Genomic DNA, 10,000 nt, shown 5'->3' on the forward strand with positions numbered 1-10,000 from the left:
GGAAGGAGGGAGGGAGGGAGGGAGGGAGGGAGGGAAGGAGAGAGGGAGCGAGGGAGTGTGATACTGGAGGGGAGGGAGGAGAAGAGAGTGTTTGGGTTGAGAGTGCGAAGAAGAATAGCAGAGAGGGAAGGAGGAAGAGGGATAAGGCGGAAGGGACCGAGGTAGAAAAAAGGAGGAAGAGAGAAGTAGTGTGCAGGAGGAGAGAGAGAAAGAAGCCGATTGGAAGTTGGGGAACAGAGGTGGCGATAGCGGCGAGGGGAACAGTGGGAAGGGAGACGAGGAATGATTGGTGGGAAGGAAGAGAGGGAGACGGGGGGAGAGAGAGAGAGAGAGAGAGAGAGAGAGAGAGAGAGAGAGAGAGAGAGAGAGAGAGAGAGAGAGAGAGAGAGAGAGAGAGAGAGAGAGAGAGAGAGAGAGAGAGAGAGGGAGGGAGGGAAGGAAGGATACAGAGAGAGAGACAGATAGACAGAGAGTAACGGGGAGGGTTGGAGGGAGAGAGACGGGGAGGGAGGGTAGGAGAGAGAGAAAGAGAAAGAGGGAGAGAGTGAGAGTGAGAGAGAGGTGTAAAAGAAGAGAGGGAATATTAAATAAAAGAGAAAAAGGAGGAATTCAGAAAACAATTTTATAGCAGAGTAACAAAATAATACAGAAAGTGAAGGGTAGCGAGTAAGCGTGGATAAAAAGGGGAATGAATAAAGAACGAATGATGGATGGATAGGGCCGTGAAAGAACAGAGAAGTCAAGGGGAAGAAAAAGGAACGAAGATAATTGAGAGACGAAGCGTAAAAGGGAGAGAAAAGGTGAATCCAAGAGAAACTGAAATAAAACGATATGAACAGAAAACAAAATCGGCATATGGAAATTAAGGAATATATTAGAATAGATGGAAGAATGAAACAGGAGAAATATGAATGGCAGATGGAGAAAGAGAAGAAGAAGAAGAACAAGAACAAGAACAAGAACAAGAACAAGAACAAGAAGAAGAAGAAGAAGAAGAAGAAGAAGAAGAAGAAGAAGAAGAAGAAGAAGAAGAAGAAGAAGAAGAAGAAGAAGAAGAAGAAGAAGAAGAAGAAGAAGAAGAAGAAGAAGAAGAAGAAGAAGAAGAAGAAGAAGAAGAAGAAGAAGAAGAAGAAAAGACGAAAGGAGAATAAAGATTGAAAGAAGGGCGTGGCCAGGAATCCTTAAAGAAAAGAAGATAAGAAGGCAGGATAAAGGAAAGGTCAGGGAGATAGCAGAAGAACGGGGCAATACAGATACGAAAAGATAAAGAAAGAACAAAATAATAAAAAAAAAAATCAGTGTTTTATGTAGAATAATTATCTCGCTAATTGCGTGGACAGAAACACACAACGAAATATCGAAGAAACAACAACAAAACAAGAGCAAAATAACACATTAAATGATAAAGAAAAACAGATTAGATCCAAGACTAAAATATTGGAAATGATTGAACCATTTGCGAGAGTTAAACGACCGGACAGCGACAAGGACAGTCTAACGGGGGCGAGGGAAGCCTTCTCTCGTGATAAGCTGGCGCTCTATCAGCTGATAAGGGCGGACGGGATGGCGTCACGGCCGGCGAAAGGGAGTCAGGCCGAGGGTGTGAGAGAGAAGGGGGGGGGGGTGTTGGGAGAGGGATAGGGGGGGAGGGAGAGAGAGAGAGGGAGAGGGAGAGGGAGAGGGAGAGAATGATAGAGAGAAAGAGAGAGAGAGAGAATGATAGAGAGAAAGAGAGAGAGAGAGAATGATAAAGAGAAAGAGAGAGTGAGAGAGAGAGAAGGGAGGGCGGAGGAGGGGAATAATAAAGAGAGAGAGGGAGAGAGGAACAGACTGTCACGTATTACGATTTTTCCCTTTTACTTGAAAATCTCGAGCATTACGCGGAAGATAGAAGAGAAATATTTATGCCAAGAGAGAAGTTGCAAGTTGCATTTCCTATGCTGTTGCTTCGAACACGTTTTTACTCGAATATTTTGGTTTCGGTTTTGCAAGTCCTGTTGTTTGCAGATGATCGTAAATACGAGATATCTGCGAAATTGTTAATGTGTATATATTTATTTATACATTTATGTATATTTCTCTCGCTTTTTTTTTTTTTTTTTTTTTTTTTTACTTCTTGATACGTGACTGTACGTCGACCACGTGACTTTAAAGTCATTAATTCATTAATTTATATTTAATTGCTTATTTTTTAGAATAATTTTAAGTCTGGTTATTTAATTTCTTTCGAGGTTTGACACGTGGCCGCGTTTCATCCTCTTCCGTCCCTGCCTTCCCCCCCTCCCCCTACCCCACCCCCTCTCCCTCCCCTTCCCCCTCCCCCTCCCCTCCCCCTCTCCTCTGGGCCCCAGGAGCCGCCTTACTCAATCACTCTCGCTCATTCACTCTTCCGTTTCCTCTGTTCGCGCCCGCGTGGTTGCTTTCTCTTTCTCTCTTTTATTCTCTTTCTCTCGTATTCTCTCTCGGTTCTTTTCTCTTTCTGTCGCAATGAATATCTCTCTCTGTCTGTCTTTCATTCGCTCTCTGTCTTCCATTCGCTCTCTGTCTTCCATTCGCTCTCTGTCTTGCATTCGCTCTCTGTCTTTCATTCGCTCTCTGTCTTCCATTCGCTCTCTGTCTTCCATTCGCTCTCTGTCTTTCATTCGCTCTCTCTCTTTCATTCGCTCTCTCTCTTTCATTCGCTCTCTCTCTTTCATTCGCTCTCTCTCTTTTATTCGCTCTCTCTCTTTCATTCGCTCTCTCTCTCTCTCTCTCTCTCTCTCTCTCTCTCTCTCTCTCTCTCTCTCTCTCTCTCTCTCTCTCTCTCTCTCTCTCTCTCTCTCTCTCTCTCATCCACTTGCATTCGTCGGTTTGCAATGACATGTTGCAGATGTAAAATGCAACAACTTTGGCTTTACTTATTGTTGATGGTGTTCTTGTTTTTGTTTGTTCTTTTATGATAAGAAAAAACACAACATTTTTACTTCTTATTTTTTGTTATTACTGCTGTTTTCAATCCGAACCTGTAATCTGATATTTTCTATTATATTTTTTCATATTCTTTGGACACCAGAACTTTATTGATAATAAAGTCTCGTGGGCTAAATAAAACGAGAATGACATAGTAAACCCAGCCTTGCAGTTAGAGAAAATGATTAAAAAAAACAACTATTGCAAGCTATTCTGCTGCAAGAGAGAGGCGCAGGTGTATGGATGTTCGTTAGTGCAGGTGTAGATTGCACGATGCGGCTTTTGCAACAGCACACCAGCCGCTGCATTGCTGTTATGCTGCAGACATGAAGGGATGCCTGGCAGGTGCAGATGTTAGGGGGGGGGGGGGAGATGGAGATGGATAGGGAGAAGCAGGTGATGGAGAGAGAGTGAGATGGAGATGGATAGGGAAAAGGAGGTGATGGAAGGAGAGGGAGATGGAGAGAGATGTTTAGGGTGAGGGAGGGTGATGGAGGGAGAGGGAGATGGAGAGAGAAGGAGAGGGAGAGGGATGGAAGATGGAGTAGAAGAAGGAGGGGGATGGAGGATGGAGGTGGAAGATGAAGATGGAGGGAGATCGAGAGTGAGTGAGTGAGATGGAGAAGGAGGGAGAGGGAGAAAGAGAAGGAGGGAAAGGGAAATGGAGAAAGAGAAGGAGGGAAAGGAGGAAGAAAGAGAAGGAGGGAAAAGGCGAGAGAGAGAGAAAGGGAGAGGAAGAAAGAGAAGGAGGGAAAGGGAGAGGGAGAAGGAGGAGACAAACAGACAAAGCGAACGAGGCAGCAAATCGCTTGGCTATGTGTTGAGAGGAACTTCTGCATGCTGTATGCTGATCATTGAGTGTGCGTAGCCTAGTATGTTTGGTATTGATCTATGCAGATCTTTTTTTTCATATTGTGAATTTATCGCGTATGTGTTGCCTGAAGCGTGCGTATGGTGTGTGTTGTCTGTCTGTTAAACGCATGTCTGTTGCATCATGTGTATTGAACTTCCAACTGCTGTTCTGTTTTCTTTCCTCGGAAGTATGTTAGTAAAGCTGATATACACTTTAATTATTGACGTGGCATTTGAATTTGTGATTAATTGTTTTTAATTATGATTAATTTTGATAACTGATTTATTAGTTTTTATTACTGACTAACTACTATTATTATTATTATTATTATTATTTTGCATATTCGTTTTACTTTTATGGAATACAGGTGAGGCTTAATTAGACCCGTCCCCTCCTGTGTTGCATTGCACGTTGCAGAGCAGACATTACGTAACGCAGGTGTGTGTTTGTGCTCGTGTAGTGGAGAAGAGGGTTTCCGATGGGGGGGGAGGGGCTTAGGGGTTCCTGCACACGTGTGGAAGCCCCCTATTGGTTAGGGGGTGAGGGGAGGGGGAGGGGGAGGGGGAGGGGGAGGATAAGGGATCAGAGAGAGGGGGGGGGTGAGGGGGGGTCCTGCAGCAGGTCGATGCAGCTCAAGGTCGTTGGAGGTGGTGGTGGTGAGGGTGAGGGTGGTAGTGGTGGTGAGGGTGGTGAGGGGGGCGGAAATGGTGATAAGGGAGGTGGTTGTGGTGGTGAAGATGGTGGTGGTTGAGGGGACGGAAATGGTGGTGGTGAATGTGTCGGGGGCGTGAAATGGTGGTGGTGAAGAGTGGTGTGGTGCATATTGCTCCCTCCCCCGACAATCCTTCCTCATCTACGTCTTCCTCCAACTTTTCCCTCCTTCACGCTTCCCCTTTCTCCCTCTTCCTCGTCCCCCTCCTCGTCCTCTTCTTTCTCCTCCTCGCCGTCCACCCTTCTTCCCTTCTCATCTCTATCTCACCCTCTCTCATTCCCCTCTCTTCGTCTCCCCACTCTTTCATTCTCTCTTCTTCCTCTCTCCTCATTCCTCCCTTCCTTCCCCCTCCTCCTCTTCCTTCCCACCCCCTTTCCCCTCCTTCCACTCCCCTTTCCCCTCCTCCCACTCCCCTTTCCTCTTCCTATCCCCTGTCCCCTCTCCCCCCCCCCTTCCCCCCTTCCCCCCTTCCAACCCCACCCTCTTTCACCAACGTCCAGGGGGAGTAGAGAGAGGGGGGAGAGGGGAGGGGGTCGTTCGTTGAGGAAAAATACGTAATTTTCAACAAGGTAAATCGAAGGAGAGTGATAATGACTTAAAATGCGAAAGAAATGGAGGAAATTAGATATTAAGGAAGATAGGAATTAAGGAAGAAATTAAAGAAAGAATGCAAAGAGAGAGAAAGTAGAGAGAGAGAGAGAGCTTTCAGACCAACCCCCAACCCCCACCCACCCCGTGTGTTCATCCCCGCTAGCAAGAGCAGAAGCAGAAGGCGGCGAAGACGAAGCAGGAAGCGTGGAAGAAGCAGAAGGAGGCGAGGAAGAAAGAGGATCAGAAGGAGGCGATGAAGAAACAGAAGGAGGCGAGGAAGAAGCAGGAGGAGGCGAGGAAGAAGCAGGAGGAGGCGAGGAAGAAGCAGGAGGAGGCGAGGAAGAAGCAGGAGGAGGCGAGGAAGAAGCAGGAGGAGGCGAGGAAGAAGCAGGAGGAGGCGAGGAAGAAGCAGGAGGAGGCGAGGAAGAAGCAGGAGATGGCAAGGAAGAAGAAGGATCAGAAGGAGGCGAGGAGGAAGCAGAAGGAGGCGAAGACGAAGCAGGAGGAGGCGAAGATGAAGCAGGAGGAGGCGAGGAGGAAGCAGAAGGAGGCGAAGAAAAAGCATGAGGAGGCGATGAAGAAGCAAGATCAGAAGGATGCGAGGAAAAAGAAGGAGGCGAGGAAGAAGCAGGAGGCGAAGACGAAGCAGGATCGGAAGGAGGCGATGAAGAAGAAGCAGCAGGAGGAGGCGAAGGACCAGCAGAAGGCGAGGCAGGAGAGGGGGCTGACGCAGTGGTCGGCGCCCGCGGGAGAAGAATGTATATTAGATTTCGCAGTGCGGATCCCACGCTCTCTCGGCGCGCGCTCTCCTTCTCTCGCTCTTCTTCCTCTTTCTCCACTTCTTTCTCCTCTTTTCTTTCTTTTTTGCACTTCTTCTATCTCCTTTCCTCATTTTTCTCCTCTTCTTCTCCTTTCTCCTCTTCTCCTCCTTTCTCATCTTCCCCTTTTTCTCATCTTCTCCTTTTTCTCATCTTCTCCTTTTTCTCATCTTCCCCTTTTTCTCATCTTCCCCTTTTTCTCATCTTCTCCTTTTTCTCCTCTTCTCCTTTTTCTCCTCTTCTCCTTTTTCTCCTCTTCTCCTTTTTCTCCTCTTCTCCTTTTTCTCCTCTTCTCCTTTTTCTCCTCTTCTCCTTTTTCTCCTCTTCTCCTTTTTCTCATCTTCTCCTTTTTCTCATCTTCCCCTTTTTCTCATCTTCTCCTTTTTCTCCTCTTCTCCTTTTTCTCCTCTTCTCCTTTTTCTCCTCTTCTCCTTTTTCTCATCTTCTCCTTTTTCTCATCTTCCCCTTTTTCTCATCTTCTCCTTTTTCTCCTCTTCTCCTTTTTCTCATCTTCTCCTTTTTCTCATCTTCTCCTTTTTCTCATCTTCCCCTTTTTCTCATCTTCCCCTTTTTCTCATCTTCTCCTTTTTCTCATCTTCTCCTTTTTCTCATCTTCTCCTTTCTCCTCTTCTCCTTCTATCTCTTCTTTTTCTTCCTCTCGCTCCTTCTCCTTCTTCCTTTTCCCATTTTCTCTCTTTCATCCCGTTTTTCCCGTTCCCTTTTCTCTTTCTATTTTCGTTCTTCGTTATCTTCTCGTCTTTCTTCTCGTTTCTTTTTTTTCACTGTTTTCCTTAATTTCAACCTATTTTCCACTCTCCTTATTCTAGAAGGGAAGGAGAGAGAGAGAGAGAGAGAGAGAGAGAGAGAGAGAGAGAGAGAGAGAGAGAGAGAGAGAGAGAGAGAGAGAGAGAGAGAGAGAGAGAGAGAGAGAGAGAGAGAGAGAGGGAGAGAGAGAGAGAGAGGGAGAGAGAGAGAGAGAGGGAGAGAGAGAGAGAGAGGGGAGAGAGAGAGAGAGGGAGAGAGAGAGAGAGAGAGAGAGGGAGAGAGAGAGAGAGAGAGAGAGAGAGAGGGAGAGAGGGAGAGAGAGAGAGGGAGAGAGAGAGAGAGAGAGAGAGAGAGAGAGAGAGAGAGAGAGAGAGAGAGAGAGAGAGAGAGAGAGAGAGAGAGAGAGTGAGAGAGTGAGAGAGAGAGAGAGTGAGAGAGTGAGAGAGTGAGAGTGGGGAGGGGGGTTTCGAAACGTACGTAAATGTCACCGTAAATATAACACCAAGGGAGGTTATCTTCATTCCTCTTTTGTGTTAGTTATCTTAACTCACTCTTTCTCTTTCTCTCTCTTTCTCTCTTCTCTCTTTCTCTCTTTCTCTCTTTCTCTTTTTCTTTCTTTTTCTATCTGTCTCTCTCTTTTTCTCTCTCTCTCTCTGCATTTGTCTGTCTGTCTGTCTCTGTCTCCATCTATAGAGAAAATCTCCAAGAAGAATTAGAGAGTCGTTCGTACCTGAGCAGAGGTCGTGAGGTGTCGTCTCGAGGCAGGGTGGCTGTGGTCGTCGTCCGTGTCGTGGGGGAGGATCTCTTGATGGCACGGACAAGTCGTTGCGAAAGGGCTGATTGAAAGGACTTAAGCCCGTCGCGTTGAGATTAGGGTCGTTCTATGGTTGTAGGTTGTAGTTGTTGAGCTGTTGGAAGAGAAGTCGTCCTGTAGCTGTTGGAAGAGAGGTCGTACTTTAACTATTGGAAGAGAGGGATGTCCTTCAGCTGTTGGAAGAGAGGTCGTACTTTAGCTGTTGGAAGAGAGGTCGTACTTTAGCTGTTGGAAGAGAGGTCGTCCATCAGTTGTTGGAAGAGAGGTCGTCCTTTAGCTGTTGGAAGAGAGGTCGTCCTTTAGCTGTTGAAAGAAAGGTTATCTTTCAGCTGTTACAAGAGATCGTCCTGTAGATGGAAGGGACTGCCGTGGTAGGACTCCGGGATGGGACTGATGGTGCCAGTGCCTATAAACGGGACTTCGGAATGGTGCCAGAGACGGACGGCAGTGACTAAGAGGACGGATTGGGAGGAAGGAAAGAAAGGAGGGAGAGAAGGAGGCTTGGACGAAAGGAGGGGAGCAAGGAGGAAGGGAGAGGGGGAAGTAGATATGGAAGGAGGAAGGGAGCGAGGAAGGAAAGGAGGGAATGGGGCAAGGAGGAAGGGAGAGAGGGAAGGTGATAAGGAAGGAGAAAATGAGCGAGGAAAGGATGGAGGGAGGGAAGGGGGCAAGGAGAAAGGGAGAGAGGGAAGGAGATAAGGAAGGAGGAAGGGAGAGAGAAGGGAAGGAAGGAAAGAAGGGAGGGAGGGAAGGGCTAAGGAGGAAGGGAGAGGGGGAAGAAAGGAGGGAGGGAAAGTGTAAGCGTTAAGTAAGGGCGTTACCTGTGTGTGGTCTGTGTGGGGCGTGGTCGAAGGGATAGGAAATGTTGTTTTTCTTCTTTACTCATGCCTTCTCTCATTCCATATTTTTTCAACCTCTATTTCTCTCTCTCTTTCTGTCTCTCTGTTTTTCTCCCTACCTCCTTCCCTCCCATCTTCCTCTTCCCCTCTTCTTTTACCTCTTCCTCCCTCTCTCCCTCTACCTCTTACTCTCCTTCTCCCTACTTCTCCCCTCCTTTCCTATCTTCATCCCTCCCTCCCCTCCTCCCTCCCCCCCTCCTTCCTCTCTCCCTCTTTTCCTCTCCCCCTCTCACTCTCCTCCCCCCCCTCTCACTCTCCTCCCCCCTTCCTCTCTCCCTCCCTCCCTCTCTCCCTCCCTCCCTCTCTTTCTCTCTCCCTCCCTCCCTCTCTCCCTCCCTCCCTCTCTTTCTCTCTCCCTCCCTCCCTCTCTTCCTCTCTCCCTCCCTCCCTCTCTTCCTCTCTCTCTCTTTCCTCCCCTTCCTCTCTCCTTTTTACCTCTTCCTCGTCTCCTTCATCCCCCCTCTCCCCCCCTCTTGTCTTCCTCTTCCTCAGATTAGAAGGAGGGGAAGGGGGGGGGGTGGCCGGCCGCGCACCCAGTGACCTTCTGCGTGACTTACGGTTCTATTTTGAGAAGGGAAAGAAGAAGAAAAAAAAGAAAAAAAATCTTGATCGGCCGATAGCGTTGAGCCTTTGTTTACATCCGTGATTTCCTTAGTCTGTTTTTTTGTTTTCTTTTCTTTTCTTTTCCTTTTCCTTTTCTACTTTTTTTTCTTTTTCTTTTTTTCTTTGATTCTGTTTTGTTTCCTTTTTTTCTTATGTTCAGTTTTGATTCTTTTTTTTCCCCCTTTTTTTTCTTTTATTGTGATTTGTTTCCTTTTTTTCTGATTGTCTTATCCTGTAGCTATTATGTTTTTATTTGTATTCTTTCTCCGTCTCTTTTTCTCTCTCTTGCTCTCTCTTCATCTTTTGTCTTTATCTCCACTCCCTCTTCTCTTTCTGCTTTATCAAGCTCCTCTTCCTTCTTATTCATGTTTTGACATCGTCTTTATTTGAATATTGGTTTTTCTTTTTTGGTTATTATTACTATTATCGCTTTATATATTACTGTAAAATCTTTCTTGTTTTTGTTAGTGCTGTTATATTCATAATATTGTAGTTATATTCATTATTATTATTATTATTATTATTATTATTATTATTATTATTATTATTATTTCTAAATTATCTTCATTGTCATCGACATTCTTATATATCATCATCATTTATATTATTTATTGATATTGTTTTTATTATCACTTCTGTTATTGGTGACGTCATTCTACTTAGCGCATCGGCTTTATTTCTTCCCAACCTCATCCTTTTTCTTTTAGTGTCTCTTATTTCCCCATTTATCCCCCTTTGCACATTATTACATTCCTTGCCGGCCCTTCGCTACTTCATGAGACTTTAAGATATGCAGTATTAGATTTCCACTTTAGTGTGTGTGTGTGTGTGTGTGTGTGTGTGTGTGTGTGTGTGTGTGTGTGTGTGTGTGTGTGTGTGTGTGTGTGTGTGTGATGTATGGTGTGTGTGATGTATGGTGTGTGTGATGTATGGTGTGTGTGATGTATGGTGTGTGTGATGTATGGTGTGTGTGTGTGTGTGTGTGTGTGTGTGTGT

The 10,000-nt window shown here is 46.0% G+C and overlaps 1 protein-coding gene across 1 annotated transcript in view; it reads left to right on the forward strand.

The window, feature by feature from the left end:
• The window catches only part of LOC125044929, an 87,863-nt gene extending 84,584 nt beyond the window's left edge, over positions 1–3,279 (forward strand). Inside the window, exons 8-9 of the mRNA XM_047641891.1 lie at positions 1,422–1,602; positions 3,241–3,279. Of these exons, the coding sequence (XP_047497847.1) occupies positions 1,422–1,602; positions 3,241–3,279 (220 nt within the window). The remainder of the gene's footprint in view (positions 1–1,421; positions 1,603–3,240) is intronic.
• Positions 3,280–10,000: the final 6,721 nt, after the last annotated feature.

Source organism: Penaeus chinensis, chromosome 36 (assembly GCF_019202785.1).
Source record: "Penaeus chinensis breed Huanghai No. 1 chromosome 36, ASM1920278v2, whole genome shotgun sequence".
NCBI classification, from domain to species: Eukaryota; Metazoa; Arthropoda; class Malacostraca; order Decapoda; family Penaeidae; genus Penaeus; species Penaeus chinensis.